The sequence below is a fragment of the Propithecus coquereli genome, unplaced genomic scaffold (genome assembly GCF_000956105.1).
Source record: "Propithecus coquereli isolate 6110/MARCELLA unplaced genomic scaffold, Pcoq_1.0 Scaffold150, whole genome shotgun sequence".
Taxonomy (NCBI): Eukaryota; Metazoa; Chordata; class Mammalia; order Primates; family Indriidae; genus Propithecus; species Propithecus coquereli.
Window position 1 is genome coordinate 348141 of NW_012139414.1, and position 18126 is coordinate 366266.

The 18126-nt window shown below is 60.3% G+C and overlaps 2 protein-coding genes across 2 annotated transcripts in view; both read right to left on the reverse strand.

Annotated features, from left to right (window-relative positions):
• Positions 1 to 4529: 4529 nt before the first annotated feature.
• On the reverse strand, positions 4530 to 6012 carry HSPB1 (heat shock 27kDa protein 1). Its single transcript, XM_012640279.1, has 3 exons — positions 5499 to 6012; positions 4936 to 4999; positions 4530 to 4834 (listed from the first exon to the last, which is right to left on the reverse strand). Exons 1-3 carry the CDS (start codon positions 5863 to 5865, stop codon positions 4645 to 4647), a joined length of 621 nt encoding a protein of 206 aa, XP_012495733.1. The 5' UTR covers positions 5866 to 6012; the 3' UTR covers positions 4530 to 4644.
• Positions 6013 to 14943: 8931 nt separating this feature from the next.
• Positions 14944 to 18126, reverse strand: part of SRRM3 (serine/arginine repetitive matrix 3) — a 50276-nt gene continuing 47093 nt past the window's right edge. Inside the window, exons 13-16 of the mRNA XM_012640234.1 lie at positions 17936 to 18126; positions 17172 to 17396; positions 16930 to 17067; positions 14944 to 15172 (exon numbers count right to left, since the gene is read on the reverse strand). Of these exons, the coding sequence (XP_012495688.1) occupies positions 14944 to 15172; positions 16930 to 17067; positions 17172 to 17396; positions 17936 to 18126 (783 nt within the window). The remainder of the gene's footprint in view (positions 15173 to 16929; positions 17068 to 17171; positions 17397 to 17935) is intronic.

Consider the following 18126-nt stretch of genomic DNA (forward strand, 5'->3'; position numbering starts at 1 on the left):
AAGTTTCTGAGATGGGCAGTGTCAGATATCTGAGGGGCCTCTCCCTGGGAGAGCACCAGGGGGCAGTCACTTACTGTCCTGTCTGGGCCCATGGGATAGGGTGATGGGGATCACCGCCCAAGGGCATCCTGTAGGGGGCAGTGTCAGGGCCTGCCTTGGCGCCTCTCTGACCCGGGAGCAGGCGGGGCCAAGGCTTTCTGCCAGGAGTTGTCCAATGTAGCCAGGCCTGAGCCTGGTAGGTGGGGATTGATTACTCCTCTTCTGGAACCACTCCTCCAACCCCGAGACCACTTCCTGGGGCTCCAGGACCCCCACTGAGGGATTGGCCTGTGGGACCACTCCGGGGATTCAAGGCTTTCAAGCTTGGCAGGCCTGGAGAAGAGGGTCTTCAGGGTCTTCATGCGGGCCATGGAAGGGACTGTAAAAGTCTGGTTTGGGCAGCAGGGCTCAGAGAGAGGTGGGAATGGGATTCAGAGAGGAGAGGGGGGCTTGGAGAAGGGAGAGGGCCTTGGTGAAGTGAGAAGTGCATTGTGAGGTGGGGTCCAGAAAAGAAGGGAGAACTCCAAGAAAGGAGGCTTCAGTGTAAGAAAGGGGGCTTAGTGTTAGGGGGATACCCTGGTGGGGGTGTAAGGAAGGGAGATGGAGGGCCAGAGAGGGTCAGGGAGGCTCGGTGGGGAGGACAGAAGCTCGGAAGGTGCCCAGCAAGGGCATGAAGGCCGAGAGCGATGGGTGAACTCAGAGGAGGGAAGAGGCTTGGTGGGGAGAGGGCTCAGGGACCCTTCGTCATCTATTGATCTCATGAAGTTATTAACCTCCCTGTCATATTGTCCCCAGTCGGAACACACAGACTCTCCCAGCCATCCTTCAGAAACCCATCTTGTGGAGGGTTACCCAGAGCCCACCCTGGGGTCAGGGGCAAGACCAAGGCCTTTCTCATGACAGGCCCTGGTTGGTGCCGCATACGGCCATCTGCAAGTCCTTGGGCACCGGTGGGACATTGGCCTTCCTATAGGAGAACTGGGAGCCTCCAAGCTTCCCGATTACTTTTGATTCTCACCCTGCAGGGCACTGACAACACTGACTGACTATCGGAGGCCACTCAGACCCCTCAGAATGGAAACTGAGCCCAGAGCAGGGCTGGGACCCAGGCCACGCCTCTGACAGGGGCAGAGCCGTCCTAAACCCAGATCGGGCTCCAGGCTGGTGATTTTTTCCTGAACCCAGAGCTGCCCCTGCCTCATCCATCCATTCTTTAACCAAGCCCCCCTGGCAGGCTCTGCCCCAGTCAGCCCTGGGGTGGGGGAAGGGGCACATTTCCTCCCACCAGTGCTGCATGTTGGTGCAATCACGGCCACCTCAGGCTGGGCAGGTGGTGTGCCAGGCTGGAAGGAAGGGCAGGAGGGGTTGTTATGCTGTAGGGACCCACCAGGACTGGTCTGTTTTCCCCAGGGTCCCCAGACGTGCTCTTTTGTCTCTGGGCTGAGCGTTGGCAGCCCTGGCCGGACATTTGCCTTTCCCTTGCTGGCTGGCCCCGAAGGCTCCTGCCTGAGGCTGTTCTGCGAGTCTGTTATTGATCCAGAGCTGTCCCTACTTAGCCATTCCTGGGATTCCCAGCATTTGTCATGCCGCCAACTCTCCCAGCACCAAGTGGCGGTTGACAGCACTGTCTCTTGTAAGAAGCCCAGAGAATACGGGCCTTCCTTGGGAGGCACAGTTAGATGGGCACGGTGAGGTCCAAAGTCACCTGGAGAGGTGGAAGGGGAAGAGAACCAGAGCCTTTGACTAGGAGAATCATGCCAGGAAGGGAGTGGTTTCTGCTCAAGTCTTTCCCGTGGCACCCTACATTCCTCAGGCTGGCACACCGGGCATGGGTTGATCGGTAGAACAGCAAGCACTTTGGGATGGGAGGGACATGCTGGGCCTCCTCCACCCTAGGGAGCAGCTTTAGGTACCACATGATGTCCTGCTCTGCCCAGACCTGCTGGGTGACCCTGGGCAAGTGCAGTCCTTATCGGGCCTCAGAGTCCCCTCTGTGTGCTGAGGGGTTGGGCCAGCCCGTTTCTGGGAAAGCACCCTCCAAAGGGGTGAGTCGGGGCTCACCAAGCCCTGGGCCCTGGCATGGAGGGGCACCTTTTTCTAATTTGCACTAGACATTTACAGATCAGGGGCTCTCATAACTGCTCGCCACCCCCATGCCCTGATATGCCCTTGGGGCTCCAGGGTGCTCCACAGGAGGGCCCCCCACATTCCCCAGGGGCCATTTAGCCCCCATTTCAGGGGTTCTGAGCTTCAGGAGCCAGTGCCAGACTGGCTAAGACCAGCCCAGCCTCACCCATCTCCCTCAGCCATTCTGCCTCCTCCCTCCCCTCCCCTGCTGTGTGCCTAAACCCCCAGGTTCCAGTGTGTGCCTGCCGGGGTGGGAGGGGAAGGGAGGAATACGGGGATCCAAAATAAGGCCAGCAGATGGGACCCTGGCCAGCCTGACTCCTGCCCTACTCTGGGCCCTGCCAGGGTGGCATGGGGCTTGGGTGGCTGCCAACAGACCATGGGTTTAGGACCAGTCCCTGGGCAGGAGCTCCAGTTCTGCCAGACCCTCCTCTTCTTCCTCCCTAGTTGGCCCTCCCTGTGATGAAGGTGCTCTGGCCAGGCCCTTTGGACCCAGCCCTGGGGTCCTCTGCAGCCTTTCTCTGGGCAGCCTTTGCTCCTCTCCCTGCCCCTGGGTGGAGAGTGGAAGTCTGCGCCTGCCCAACCCTGGGTCGAGTCTAGAGCAGCGAAGATGACGGTACGTACTACTACTTCACTCCCCAGCAGCCAAGGCCTGGGGGCTGCCCGACCTTATAGACCGTGAGGTCAGAGGGCCCCAGGCAGGGAACTGTGGCCATCAAGGCTCAGGGCCTCGGCTGAGCCTTCCTTCCCCCACCCCCAGTGCCCCTCCTGTCCCCCTCCTCGCCTCATCTCCCGCCTTGCCTATCCCCCACTAACGTGGTCCTGGCCCTCTCAAATGGCGTGATGCTGCTTGTCACTGAGCTGTTTCCTCCACCTGCCCCCTTGAGAGCAGGCATTTGGGCTGACTGGCTGAGCTCCCGGAGTGGTGCCAGCAGGGAGGGCAGATGTCACCACTGGGAGGGGGACAAAGAAAAGGAGAGGCCCAGGGATCACCCCAGAGCTGGGGGTGGCTTGGGCACCCCACAGAGCCTGGGGTAGCTAGTCAACCATGAGCAGCAGCCACAGGAGACTGAGGTCTGTGAGGGAGGGGCTGGCCTCTGCCACCAGCCTGCATCACCCCTCAGATGCCCTTAGGCTGAGCAGGGGGGCCTGGAGGCTACCATGCATTGAATCAAGGCCAATGTCGGAGTCCACAGACTGAAGGACATCAGAGGCCTTTACAGATGCGCCCACTGAAAAGACAGGATAGGCCTGGAGAGGACTAGAACTGCCCTCCACCACAGAAGCAGCACAGGCACTCACCAAGTCTCCCAATGCCCAGGGGAGACCCCAGACCTGGGCCAGCCTACCCTGCCCTGCCAGCCCAAGCCCTCTTGGCCCAGAGGTGCTACCCCGGACCCACATCTGGGCTGAGCTCTGGGCCAAGGGCTTGTACCTGTTGTGGCATCTGGCCTGCTCCAGATGTAGGGATCACAGCAGGGAGCCCACGGGGGGTGTGGGGAGTATCATCCTGTGGGGGCAAATGCTCCAGGCCCTTCCCTGTGGGGTGCCACTCCTCCCTGGGCACCCTGAGAAAGCAGGGCTCTGGGCTTAGAAAAGAATGTGGGCGTATCTTGCCACAGCTATCGGCCCTTGCAGGTGGAGATGGTGTTAGGTCCCCCAAATTCTTGGAGACCTTGAGACTGAGCTCCAAAGCCCCAATCTGCTTTCTACCTCCCTCTTTGGGCCTGGTTAGCGGGAGGTGGGTAGGGTGAGGGCAGATAAGGGACAGGGACAGGGACAGGGCTCTCAGAGGCCTGGCTGGACCTGGAGAGAGGCCAACAGGGAAATAAACACATGCAACAAGAGTTGCGCTGGCCCAGCTGGAAGGTCAAGTCTGAGCCCATCGTTGGGTCAGGGCACTCCGGTTCCCCACCCTTCCAGCTGCCGGTCCTGAGACTCTGCCCAGGCTCTGTTCTCACACCCGCTCTGCTTGCCAGTTCCCTTGTGGCTGCCAACAGGGATGCCCTGGCCTCCAGGGGTGTGGCTGCGACAGAGACAGCGATCCTGAGCCTGCCAGGTCCAGCGTGGTACCTTTGGAGGGTGCTACGGCTAGCGCCAAGCCTTTGACAAGGTAATCCTCCCACCAGCGCTGCAGAGGTGCAATCACCTCTGTCCCACTTCGCCTGGCCTCAGCCTCGGCATCCCTGCCAGGTTACAATCATGACCTCTCCCTTAACGGATGTGAGGCTGGAGGACAGGGCTGTCCCTGGCGACCTATGACACTGCACCCATGGAGCCCAGCTTGGAAGCCAGCAAACGCAGGCAACCGAGGCTGTGGCAAGATCCTCCACAAACACCAGGCTCTGAGGCAGTGGCAAGCAGTTGCTTTGAACTTTATTTGAGAAAAACAGAAGGGAAACGTATCAAAAGAACACAAATGTAAGAGAGAGGGATGGCCAGTGATGGCCGCTGGGGTGGGCAGGAGGGCTGAGGCCTTTACTTGGCTCCGGACTGCTCGGATGTCCCAGCTTCTGGGCCCCCAAGCTGGGCACGCGCCTCGAAGGTGACAGGGATGGTGATCTCCGACGACTGCGTGGCTGGCTTGGGCAGGGGGGCCTCCACAGTGAGTGTGCCCTCAGGTGACAGGGAGGAGGAGACCAGGGTGGGGTCCACACCGGGGGGCAGCCTGAACATGCAGGGAGGGAGAACAAGAGTTACCCATCGGGTGGGTCACTGTGCCCCCTCCCGGAGCTCACCCACCCCCCAGGACCTGGCGCCCGGACTCACGTGTATTTCCGGGTGAAGCACCGGGAGATGTAGCCGTGCTCGTCCTGTCTCTCTTCGTGCTTGCCTGGGCGGGGGAGGAGGAGGGGGAGGCAAGGGCAGGGTCAGAGGCTGTGGGGAGGGGCCCGAAGTCCAAACAGGCCCAGCTGCCCAGAGGCCCAGCCACTTGCTGGGGACGGAGGGAGGCAGTAGCCAGGACTCAAGGCAGACACCTAAGAGTGAGGAGGGAGCTGGGGGGGAGGCGGTGCCTGACTGTCCTCGCCCTCAGAAACTTTTGGAAAGTTCGATTCAGAGTTGTGAGAAGGGTGGGGGCAAGGCACGCCTCCCTCTCTGGCTGGGACAGGGACAGCGCCAAGGGACCAGCTGACTTGGAGACAGGGCAGAAAGGCGCGTTTCTTCCCTTCACAGGGCGCCGTTAGAGCCGAAGGACCCTTAGGGGTGATCAGGGGAAGACGGCCAGGGAGCAGGGCTCTTGCTACTCGGCTTATTTTTAACTCCCCGGGGTCCCGGCCCGCCTCAGCCCCAATCGCGCGCCAGCTTTGTCCCCTGCGGGGACGGGGGCTCACCGGTGATCTCCACCACGCCGTCCTTGGTCTTGACCGTCAGCTCCTCGGGGGCGAAGTGGTTGACGTCCAGGGACACGCGCCAGCGGTCGGCCGTCTGCCGGATCTCCGAGACGCCGCTGCTGAGCTGCCGGCTGAGCGCGCGGCTGAAGGCGGGCGCCGCGGGGCCCTCGAGCGCGGGGACGACGGGGGGCAGCGGCCGCACGTAGCCCGGCCAGCCACTGGTGCCGAACCACTGCGACCACTCCTCGGCCAGCCGGGGCACCCCGAAGGCCTGCTCGAAGAGGCGGCTGTGCGCCGGGTACCAGTCGCGGAAGGGGTCCCAGCTGGGGCCCCGCAGGAGCGAGAAGGGCACGCGGCGCTCGGTCATGCTGGCTCTGCTCAGGGGTCTGGCCGGGGCGAGAAGTGCTGGGCGCTGGCGGGCTGCGCTTTTATGGGCCTCCAGCCGGGTATTTTTAGCAGGCGGTGTTTCAGGGCTCTATTAATGGCAATGACCGGCTGGGGGCCGCCCCTGCCCTGGCATTCCTCCCCTTGCGTACAGGGGCCGTGGGCGGGGCGAGGAAGGTTCTGCCCACATCTGGAACCTTCTCTTGTTCAGGAAAACAAATGACTGGAGCACCGATGTTGGAGCAGTGCCACTGCCGGGCAGTCACAGGCCTGGGAGCTAAAGTGCTGTGGACCGTGGCCTGCGGCCAGTGCCGCCCTTTGAGCGAGGTTGGGTTACTTGTCCAGGGCCACACAACTGGGAAGTGTCCAAGCCAGGATTTGAAAACACAGGACTCTGAGATGGAATGTGATATAAAGCAGTCTGGTGTGGTCTTTAGGAGTGTGGGCTCTGTAGCCCACACATCCTGGTCGTGTCACTAAGCAGGTGAACTTGTGCAAGTTAGATTATTTGTGCCTCAGTTTCCCCGTTTGGAAAATGGAGATGATGATGATGATGATAGCCCCGAGCCACATAAAGATTTTTCCATCAAGAGGGACTGCATGTAGGATGGTAGTCCCCTAAGATTATAATACTGTATTCTTACTGTACCTTTTCTGTGTTTAGAAGCACAAATACTTACCCTTGCGGTGCAATTGCCTCCAGGACTTAGCGCAGTGACACGCTGTACAGGTTTGTAGCCTGGGAGCAACAGGCTGGACCAGATGGCCTAGGTGTGCAGTGGGCTATACCATCCATCTGCATTTCTGCAAGTACACTCTGGGTTGTTCCCACGAGGAAGAAATCGCCTAACAATGCATTTCTCAGAACCTATCCCATTGTTAAATGACTCATGATCTAATCGTTGGCCTGAGGATCGGTGACTTCATGCAAGTGAAGACTTCAGCCCAAGGCCTGGCACGTCGTAATTATTGTTATTATTATCTACCTGGAGTTGCAGAGAGGGAAGGGGAAGGAGAGTTGGTGGGGCTTGGCCATGTTCCCCCTGCCCCCGGCGCTGGCGCTGGCCCAGATCAGAACCCCCGAGACCCAGTGCTGAAACAGGTCAGGCAGAAGGTTATTGTTACATCTTCCATTGTATCTATTTTTCCTTAAGAAGCCCTGACCAGGAAGCTCCAGTGCTGCAAACTCGAATCTAGTGATGGTTTTCTATTGACTTATTGTGTGATTTGGGGCAAGGCCCCTCTTTTCTCCAGGCCTCAGTTTCCCTTTTTGCGGACTCAAAGCTGGTTTTGTTTATCACTCCACAGCACAGAGGGAAAGGGGAGCTCCAGGTGGCACAGTTCACACACACTTGCTTGGAGCCTGACACTCATCCCCAATCCCACCCCTCTATCTGACCACCCATGGGATCCAGGCCCCCATCTCCCAACTCGGAGGGAGGGTGCTGCCCTCGGCTGCTGCCGTGATCCTGACATCCCCTCTCTCCTGCCTTCACAGGCATGACCCTTCCAGCTTCCTTCTCCCCTGACTTAGGTCCTGTTAGCCCTAGTTTTTAGACAAGGAAACCAAGGTTCACAGAGATTAAGTGACTCGCCGCTGTCTCCAGGAAAACACGCAGAGCCAGTCTCTTGCTGCTCTAGTCCCCAGGGGTCACCACTTCCTCTCTTTCCCGGTCCCACTCTGCTTGCTGCCCTTGTCCTGGGACTGAGGCTCTACTCCTGCCAGTTCTCCCAGCAGCCAAGGCCACAAGGCCTCGCCCTGCCCAGGCCCAGACTCTGGGGAAACCTGCAAGGCTGGAAGCCATACTCCAGGCCACTCGCCTTGATGAGCTGGGGGTAGTCCAATGCCCTCTCTGAGCCTCAGTTTCCTTTTTGAGAGAGAGCTCATAGATGCCTCTCTTTCTGACCCACCTGCTCCTTGTCAGGGAAGAGCTGGGCCTGGGCCATGAATCCGAGGTCACCCTGGCAAAGCCCCTGAGCTCCTGGGGCTCTGTGCCCCACTGCCCTTGCTAGGTCATGTCATGAGCCCAGAGGGTCTCAGTTGGGAGCTCCTGGCTGACCCCCTCCCCCCACAGGTCTCAGCACTCCCACACCCTTGCCCCATCCCCAGCCCTATAAAGTCAAAGTGAGGTCAGGAGCCAGGGAGAGCCTTCATCCGCCCCTGCCTGCCCATCTTGGCCCAGACTGGAGCCCAGCGTGCCCCGCCCCAGTGGGAGCTGTCAGGTGTGGTTACCAATGCTTTCAAGTGTGGCCCTGCCAGGCCCAGCCACGCTCTGGGTGGGGGCTTTCGCCTGGCTGCCTGCACTTTGTAAACACAGATCCCTTCATCTTGCCTGGAACCAGGGTGGGGCGGGTGCACCCCTGCTGCCCACGCCAGGAGAGGTTTTGCAACTCAGGGCACAGCAAACCTCAGCGCCCTGCATGCTCACTCTGAATTCACATTCATCTTCAAGGGGTCAGTTCTTGAGCGACGACTCATAGATCACCCTGCCAATCACGAGGGAGGGGACCTGAGTGGCTCTGGGCAGCATGGAGACGAGATGGGGGTGGCAGTGAGGGAGAAACTGGATTTTGAGGTCAGACAGGGCTGGGCTTGAATCTGGGTGCTACTGTTCACTAGCCTGGTGACATCTCTGAGCCTGCATGTCCCCATCTGCCAAACAGGGCTAACAACGTTCCCACCCACGTGCAGGGCTGCGGTAAGTCTCAGATGCATTAACATACAGAAAGTGCCCAGTGCTCAGTGAGTGTGCACTGTTATGAAGGCCTTTAATTTCAGATACTGAGATTCAGACTGATGAGAGTTACCCTTTCTGGAACATCAAAGTATCTTATCAGAGTCCCATTTTTTTTCAGATGAGAAAACAGAGGGTCAGAATTTCCCCAAGGTCACAAAGCCAGTAAGGGTCTCAGGCCTTCCGATTCTCCCTCCAGCAAGGGAGCGACTTCCCCGGCAGTTCAGGGAGGCCTGTGGGTTCCTGGGCCACAGGGGCAGGAGTGCAGCTGAGTGTTCTCTGGCAGGCCAGGGAGGGTTAGGCCAGGCTCTCTGGGGTCCCTTCCAGCCCTGCAGGGTACCCTTCCTCTAGGCAGCGGCACTCCCTACCCAGCAACCGAGCTTGGCAGGCAGAGCAAGGGCTAGGTGGCAGCTCCTACTCACTCACCAGCCCAGCCAATCTGTGGTTGGCCTTGGCATCCCAGGCACTGAGCTGCCAGGGGTGGGTTTTCTGGGATAAAGGGGACAACTCTATCCCCAGGGATTTCCCAGAAGCCATGGGTGGAGGGGTGGTAAACAGGTCATAGCCCCACCCCCTTCACAGCCCACTGCAGGGTATGGGGGGGATTCCATCATCGGAGGGCCCCTACCCTCATCCTAGCCCCAAAGTCTGGGGTGCTCTGCAGTAGCCCCAAGACCAGCCCCCTCTCCTCATACTGCTCAGGAGGCCTTGGCCATGCCCTTGGCAGGAGTCTGCCAACTGCAGCTAAACCAGCCCCGCCCTTGCTGGCCCAGTTTCAAAGAAAGCGCGAGAGCCTTCTGGCAGCTGCCCGAGCTCCCTGGAGAGGCTTGACAGCTGAAGGATTGCACCAGCCCCCAGGCCTGCTGGGATCTGAAAATGTAGGCAGTTGTAATTAGAGAGAATGGGGTGGGGGGGCACTGAGTCTTTCTGGAAACGTCTAGACACTGCCTCTCTGGGAGTCCATTTCTAAAAACCCATGTTCGGCCTGCCCCACTCCCTAGACCTCTGGTTTCTGGCTGGTCTTGGGGGTCACCCCACCCGCATCACCGCTGAATGGGGCCATCCCCCGCCCCTCCCGCCATGGCTGTCCAACTAAAGGAGTCTGTCTTGTTCAGGAGTCTGGGGACCTGGATGTCTTTGACTCTGCAACCTTGGCTAGGGGCTGGCTCCTGTGAGTCATTTTCTGTATCTGCACAATGAGACCATTGGACTGGACGTTCTGTAAGACTCCTTCCAGGGCCATGAATCAACAATTCCTCCTTCTCTCCTCCCCTCCTCCCCATGGCCCCTGCATCACCCATCCTGAGCCTACACGCTGTAGTAGGGGAGTGGTGACAGAGATTCTCTGCTTGACCAAACTTTAGTCAGGCTCCGGGACCTCTTCCTAGGCTCCTCTGTGTATTTCCTTGTGAAATCCAGTTTTAGCAGGAAGTCTGCTAAGCTGGTTTTCCAAGAACCCCTCACCCTGGAGACTTGACCACCCTCCAGATCTGATGGGGCTCCTTATTCTCCTCCATGCCCCAGGGGATGTGTCGTCACCCTGGCTGCCTTCAGCTAGAATCCTGCTAGGTGGGTTTAGCCAGAATCCCCCTTACCCCTGATGTCCCCTCTTAGTGATTTTCCATCCGCTGACCCCCCTGGGGGGGGCTGTAAATTCCCACCTGCCCATGCTGTATCCAGAGTTGAATCCAATCGCTCTCCTCCACTGCAAAAAATCCCATCGCAGTGCTCCCTGTGCCCATCGTGCTGGTCCTGTCCTTACCATGCTTTAACAAGTGTCACTGAGTCATTTTTTTCTTTAACAGTGGAGGCAGAGGGGAGGGGAGGATGTGGGGACACTCACCAGGCCTGAGAAGTGGACATCTCCTTCCCGTCGGCCTGCTAAGCCTGCGAGTGACTTGGGACTGCTTTAAAAATCACAGTAAGATGAAGAAAAGGGGTAGGTGGGGACAGAAGTCCCCCCAGACCTGCAGGAGATAGGGGTTCCTGTCCTGAGATGGATTTGGGAGCCCTACAAAGTGGGCACTGGTGGTGGAAGTGGGAGGCCCTGAGGCTGGGGCACCCCATGTCCTGGGTCTCCTGAGATGACATGCAGGTGCCTGGTCATTGGGCCTGTTTGCTGAATATTCCCTCAGCTGAGAGAGGCAAGCAGGAGCCAGGGGACTTCCAGAAGCATCTCAGAGAGGCAGGGGATGAGGGACACTGGCTGGGACACCCAAACTGGGCATGCACATGTGGCTTGTTGCCCTGGGTCTGGAGCTGTAGGAAACTGGGGAGAAAGGAGAAAATACAGCCAGGAAAACAGGAAACGGGAAAGTCCTGTCTGGCCTCCCAGCTGCTGTGTTGGGAGCGAGGGGGTGCTCCCTGGGGGACCCCTCTGAGGAGCCAGAGGCTAGGAGAGGACCTGCTACATCCCCAAACCAGAGGAGCATGCCCCAGGCTCCTTGGGCGAGAAATGCCCACATCTTGGGGGAGGTCCCCGCCCCCATCCCCTTGTCCTTGCTGCCCAGGGCAGGATTGGAGTTTCCTGTTTTCCTGCCTGCCTTCCTGGTAGTACTTTTCCCTTTCCCCTGAGCACAGTTCAAGCTGAGCCCTGAGTCTGTGCGAGGGCCAGGGGCCTGGTACTCTCCCCACCCTTCCCCGGTGAATGGGCACCCCTTCCCCAAGTAGCCAGGAGGGCACTGAGGATGAGGGCTTGGGGGCTTCTAGGCTGGGATGGACCCTCCCGGAGGAAGCTAGGCTCAGTCAGGCCTGTTGGTCCCGGCAGTGGCATCTTCCTTACTCTCTGTCGCCCTCTCGTGTCTTCTTGCTGCCATCACACCTCACCAAGCCTCTCCCAAGGTTTCAGGAACTGTTCATCCCACCCCACTCCCTAATTCACTTGTTTACTCATTCAACAAACATTTTAAAGGGGCCTACCTGGGGGATGCAGAGATAAAGCAAGCATGGCCTGGCCTCCAGAAGCTCCGAGCTTTGAGGGGAGAGAGACATGCTAATAATGCAATGACTGGAACGCAGACTGCAGCCCTAAACACAGGCTGCCAGAGGGGACCAGTGAAAGGGGTTGAGCACAGTGGGGGGGATCAAGAAGGCTCCTTGGAACAGGAGGTAGCTGGGCTGGGCCTCTACCTGTGAGTGCACCTGAACCCGTGGAAGGACATGAACGGGGTTCAGCTGGGCTGGGACATGATGGAGTCAAGGGCAGTGATAAGAGATGAGCTTGGAGAGCCAGCAGGAGCCAGGGGTGGCAAATTCCAGTTGGAGCCACTCGGATGGCCTTCCAAGGCCCAGGAGCTAGTAGACATGGTCACAGGATGCAGGGTCCACAGGCAGGGGGCTCTGTTTCATTCATTCAATACTGTGTCCTCCAAGCCAGGAACCGTGCTGGGCACATAGTAGATGCTCAGCAAGTATTTGTGGGATGAGTGAGTGAACGGTCAGGTTCACAAGTTAGAACTAGCGGGAGGGTCTAGAGAGGGCAAGATGGAGGTGGCCACCATTGGGGGGGGTGTGGTGGGGCTGGGAGCTGAGCTGGGAGGGAAGGAAGCCTTGTCTGGGGCAGCCTGGCTGTGGGCTATGGAAGAGGAAGCCCCTCGGGCTGGGCAGTGAGGGAAGGGGCTGGGGCGTGGGGACAGTGTAGCTAGGCAGCAGGGCCCCGAGGCCAATGCTGAGACGGGCTGAATTTTGTGCCAGCCTTTGGGGTGTTTCGTGGCCCGCAGGAGATGGCATTTCCAGAGCAAGGCCAAGTGTGCCCTTCTGTAGCCCCAACCCCTTGCCTGGGCCCAGTTTTGCTGAATTTGTCTAAAGGGTTAAAGAGATCACCAGGGCTTCTTTGAACAGCTTCCTCGGGTCAGAAACAGAGCCACTGGCCAAAGGCCATCTCAGGTGCCCCTTCTAGTTTGGGGGAAGAGAAACTGGAAGGGTGTCATGAGCAGGCATAGCCCCAGGCTCTGGGGACTGCATGGAGGACACCTCCCGTGTCATGGCTCCCGCAGAGAGGGGAGCCTGGGCCATGTTGGCCACACCTCAGCAGAGAGGGAACCTCCAGGGCCCCAAAGGGCTTCAGAGGGTCCATGAGATCCCATTTGTCAACATGCCAAATCATGGGCACGTGCACATTTTTTTGGTGAAGGGTTCTCGGCCTTCATCAGATTCTCAAAGGACATGATTTAAAACAAAACAAGAAAAAAAAAACCAAGGTTATAATCCACCACTCTAAGAAAGGGAAAGGAATAAGGAGGAGGAAGAGAAGGAGAGAAGAAAGAAGGGGAGAAAGAGAAGAATGTATGTATTTCTTTGGATCTAATAAAAGAAAGAAATACAACGGGAAACTGGGTACAGTGGCTTGACCCTGTAGTCCTAGCTACTCGGGAGGCTGAAGCAGGAGGATCGCTTAAGGCCGGGAGTTCAAGACCAGCTTGGGTGATACAGTGAGATCCCGTCTCTAAAACACAAAAAGAGGGAGTGCAGTGCTGTAGGCCAGGCCCTGTCCTCGAGCCTAGCCAGGGCCAGGAACTCAGCGTTTTCCCTAAGTGGCCATCTTGAATCCTGGCCGATGCCAGCCGCCGTGCTGATAGTTCACTTCCCCTTCATCCCGCCCTGTGTGTCACACACGCCAGTGCTGCTCGGAGCTGTGTTCCGACCACTCTGGAACAGGCCACCTTGTAGTGAGGACCTCTGTGGGTCTGCCCTGTCCCCGGGACACTGCTGAAGCCAGGAGGGAGGTCTCCTTGGGTCCCTGTTTTCCTCCCCACTCAGGCCACAAGAAGGTTCTACAGATTCATGTTTGGGGGGCGGGGATGGATGTGCTGGGCCCTGGTTCCTTGGTGCCAGCTCTTCTCTTGGGGGTCCCAAAGAAGGAGTCCAAGCCCCTCTCATTCCTGAGAGGGAAGAACCCCGGACCCCCCGCCCTCCGGAGTCTCCCCGGGTGCCACATTCACAGAGGCCTGGTCTCACCACCCGCTGTCCGGGCACCGAGGGTTTTATTAGAGTTCAATTTTTATCCGCACCGCGGAGAAAGAGGAAGGGGGAAACAGAGAGAGGGGAACCCGGACCAGACCCCAGCCCCCCTCCCCCCAGAGCCCAGGGCATCTGCCCAGTTGGGCCAAGGAAGACTTTGTGAGATCCCTGAGGGCCCCAGGAGGAGGGGGCTGGGAGCAGCAGAAGAGGAGGGGGCACTGCTTCCCTGTCAATGCCCCGGGCCAAGACCCTCAGCCTAGACCCTTCCCTTCCTTCCAAGGGCTATACCACCCCTTCCTTGGGGAGCCTGGGCTGACCACAGCCTCCCCAAACCCCAGGAGGAGGTGCTCCCTCGGCAAGCCCAGAGGCGCACGTTATCCTACGCCTGTGACCGTGGGCTGTCATCAGGCCCAGGTCCCAGACCCCAGCACAGGCTGCCCTCCTCTCTGGTGGGGCTGGTGCGCTGCTGACCTTTCCCCCCACCCCTGCTCCCCTGGGCCTGCTTGGTCATTGGACTGTGTTGTTTTTTCCCTTTCTCACAGATACCGCCTCCATCTGCCCCCATCCTCTTCCACCTCCTGACCTCAGGGTCCGATGCAGCTGTGGCCTGTAGCCCCCACCTCTTGCCATGCAGAAGGCCTGGCTGGTGTGGCCTTGGCCCAGGGCATGTGGTGAGGACTGGAGGGGACCGCCTGGCCTGGAGAGGGGGACCAAAAGTCGGCTCTCTGCTCCTTAGGCTGGGGCTTTGGGGGCTACCTCGTCTGCGTACTCCTGGGCCAGAGGACGGGCTTGGGGAGGCTGTGGGGCTGGCCACCAGCCCTCAGCCAGGGGCCTCCTGCAGCCAGCTCAGAAGGACACAGCATCCCAGTGTGGATGGCGGTGCACCAGGGTTAGGCCATTCTTCCTTCTGTCTAGCATAGATCCTGCCTGCCGTACCACCTCCTGGTCCTTCCGGTGATAGGAGTGGAGGGTCCCAGGTCTGGCACCTTTTGAGGTGTCCCTGGGTGCACTGAACTGAGGTGAAGTGACAGCAGACCGTGGACTCTTGTGTCAACCACCAGCAGCAATGCCCAGCTTGGAGAGCTGGCATCAAGCAGGAAGGGGGAGATGGCGTTCCCTGTGTTCGCACGGCTCTTTGTTCCCTGGGCGTGGTGGGCAGGCAGGAGGGGGGTGGGCACTCTTGAGAAGCAGCAGAATCTGGCTGCTCCTTGCCACAGGACGCCCACCCTCAAAGTCTTCCCTGGTCCCATCTGCCCATGCGCTGGCCCCTGGGCCTCTTTGTAGCCATGGGGACCTCCACGTCGTGGTCCTGGGGACTGCCCCTCACCTCTCCCTGTGCCAGGGGGCACCAAGCTAGGTCTGTGGGCTCAGAAGCCCCCGCTCTCAGAGCTGCTCCGGCTGTGGTAGCTGGGACTGGGGGTCCGGGAGGGGCTGCGCGTATGGCTGCGGGTCCCACGACTGCGACTGCTGTAGCTTCCGTGGCTGTGGCCAGGGCTGGGGCTGTGGCTGTGGCTTCGGCTGGAGTAGTCGCTGCTCAAGCAGCTGGAAGAGGAGGAGGGGCTGGGTCGGTAGTAGGGGATGGGACGCTTGCGGGCACTGCGGGAGGAAAAGTGAGTTACAGGCCATCCGGGGCCCTTACTCAGGCCCCGAGCCCCATCCCAGCAGTGGCCAGGGCTTCCTGCCTTAGTTTCCCCTGAGCCTTGGCCTTAGAGACCCCCACGCCCCCCCAAACAGAATTTGAGTCAGTGGTCACTTGCCAGTTCCATGTTGATCATTTTGTTTTTCTCACCTGTCTGCAGGGAAAGGAGCCCAAAACGCTCCTAATCCGAGTATGCACTGGCATTTGTTGAATGAACGAGACTTACACATACGGCCGCCTCACATCAGCCAAGCTAAGCAGAGGCTTCTCTGAATGGAAGTGTCTGGGAATGTGGCCCAGCCCTGCGTCTCTGTTTGCCTGTCCTCCATGCAATCAAGGATTTTGGTTTTTTAGGTCCCTGGAAGGGAACAAGGAAGGGACCCCTGGCCAGTGCCACTGGTGCCCGAGGCCCGCCCGGTCCCTCTGGCCCAACTCCACACTCAGCTACCTCCCGCTGGCCCGGAGTTAGTGTGAAGCCAGGAGGCTACGACCCAGAGGAAAGAGAAGACAGTGGTTAAGGGGACAATAGTGCCCCACCGCAGGGTTAATTCTGAGGAAGAAAACACCTGTGCGTTAGTGGGAGGAGGAGGCAGCTTGGGAGAGGAGCTCAGTAGGTGTCAGGTGGAAGGTGTGGGTAGGTCTGGCCATCTTAGAATCCCCAGCTTGTGGCTGGGGTGTGTGACCTGTCCGGGGGTGCGTCCCAAGCCCGGTGCTTTGGCCTTGAGCTCTGGGATGAGGGGAGGAGGCAGGGCCTTCTCCTCCTTTGGCGACCTGGATCATCAAGGACTAGGAAGGACGACTTTGAGAATTATGCCCTGCTGGAGCTGAAAAGACGCTCAGGGCACCCTGCTTATAGTAGGGATGTGGCAACCGGGACCCAGCGAGGCACACAGATCTTCCAAGGCTGCCCAGCAAGGCGGTGGCAGAGCTGGGCTCAGAACTTTTTGGCCCTCCACTCCCTGCCAGGGTAATATAGGGCTTCAGGGTGATTCCCACGAAGGCAGACCACAATCTCACCTGGAGACCCAAGCCCAGACCCTCTAGTCCTAGCAGAGAAGCCCTGATCATGGCTTTTGCCACATCAACTGCACCCTGGGCTATGTGGGACCAGTAGGGGGACAGGTTCCTTTGACTGCTGCCCCAGAGACCACACTGCTGTGCCCCCTCCTCCAATTCCCAGGGTTAGTGAGAAAAGGAGAGGCAGACAGACGACAGCTGACCGGAGCCAGACCAGCTCACATGGGCATCTCCCCGGCAGCCTGTGCACAAGGGTCCACCTGGCCCCCAGGCTGGCCACAGGCCACTCAGCAGGCTGGACCTTGAGATGAAGGAGAAAAGGAGACATCATTGTCCGGAGATGGATGTGTCAGGAAGGGACAGGCTTCAGCGGGGTGGCTGGAATCTTCCAGAACTGAACTCCATGCCTGCTGCTGCCCACCCAGACCCAAGTACAGACCCCCGTCCCCTCCATGGGCTCCTCCACTGGGACCTCTGCCTTGATGAGGCCTCAGCCACCTCTGTCTCTGACCGCCCCGCCCCCACTCTGGTCCGCTCCTCAATGAGGCCTCAGGCCCCTGCTAGGCCGGGAACCCACCTGCTCCCTCCTCCCTTCGCCGAACGCCCCTCCCCTCCCCGCGCCAGCTCCAGTCAGTCCTCTGAGAAGGGCCCCAGCCGAGGTCTTGGTCACCCAACGGGGCCAGCGGTCCCTCTGTACCTGGTGATGCGCCGCGGCTCCATGAAGCTGGGCGAGTCCCGGCGCCTCTTGCGGATGGGCGAGTAGCTGCGGGAGCGGCGCCGGGCGCGGGCGGCCTCGGCCTCGGCGTGCCTCGCGCGGCCCTCGCCGTCCTTGTCCCTGCGGGGGCGGCCCCAAGTGAGCATGCGGCCCGGCCACCCAGCCCCGCAGCCCACCCCTCGGCGCGGTCCCGGCGTCCGCGAGGTGGGCGGGCAGGCACTCACCGGCCGAGGTTTTTCTTGGGTGACGGCGAGCGGCTGGCGCTGCGGGCCCTCTTCTCCGCCGAGCGCGAGCGCGATTTGGAGGGCGAGCGGCTGGAGCTCCACGAGCGCGGGTGGGGGCCCGGGCTGCGCGACGAGCTCTTCCCCTCCGGGCCGCCGCGCCTGCCGTGCGCGCCCGGGGACGGCGAGGTGCTGGCGGGCCGCGCGCGCGGGGGCCGCTCCTTCGCGCTGGAGGAGGGCAGGGCACAGCGGGGTGGGGTTCAGCGACTCTGGAAGTGGGCATGGGGACGGGAGGGGTCTATGGGGTAGGAGCTAATGGGGGGTGTCAGGGAGGGACCCCGGTGTGTGTTGGTGGGGACAGTGATCAGTGAGGGGGGGCGCGCTGACAGGGACCAGTGTAGGGAGCTCAGTAAGGGGAGGGTGTTGGAGGATCAGTGGGGGATGGGGGAGAGTGATCAGTGAAGGCGGAGTCCAGTAGCTGAGAGGGTGTCCCGCGCGGGCGTGATCTGCTGGGGAAGCGGATCAATGGGGGAGGACTCCATGGGGTGGCGGATGCTCCGTGGCGGGGTGGGGGTCTGAGGGGCAGTGAAACTCGGGCGGGGGGGCACGGATGGCAGGATCAGTAGGGGAAGGAGCCCCATGGGGAGATCAGTGGGGGAAGAACTCCACAGGGAGTAGAATACTCGGGGGGGGGGGTCAGGATCAGTGGGGGAGGGAACGAGGGGGTACCAATGCAGGGGAGCTCCGTGAACTGGGGGCAGGCTCACCGTTTCCCGTGGCTGCCGTGGCCTCGCTCGGAGCCGGGCTCAGGCCCGGGGCCAGGGGCGCCGCCGCCGCTGCCCGAGTCGCTGCTGGAGTGGGCCCTGCTGACCGAGCGCGACGAGCCCCGGGGGGGCGCGGGCCGGGCGCGCCGGCGGCCCCTGCGTCGGGGCGCGGACGCCGAGGACCGCGAGCGCCG

Coding starts and splice junctions, on each gene's coding strand:
- HSPB1 (XM_012640279.1), bottom strand. CDS start 5,865: ATGACCGAGCGCCGCGTGCCCTTCTCGCTCCTGCGGGGCCCCAGCTGG. Junction 5,000..5,498: donor CGGCGTGGTGGAGATCACCG/GTGAGCCCCCGT, acceptor TCCCCCGCCCAG/GCAAGCACGAAGAGAGACAG. Junction 4,835..4,935: donor TGCTTCACCCGGAAATACAC/GTGAGTCCGGGC, acceptor CTGCATGTTCAG/GCTGCCCCCCGGTGTGGACC.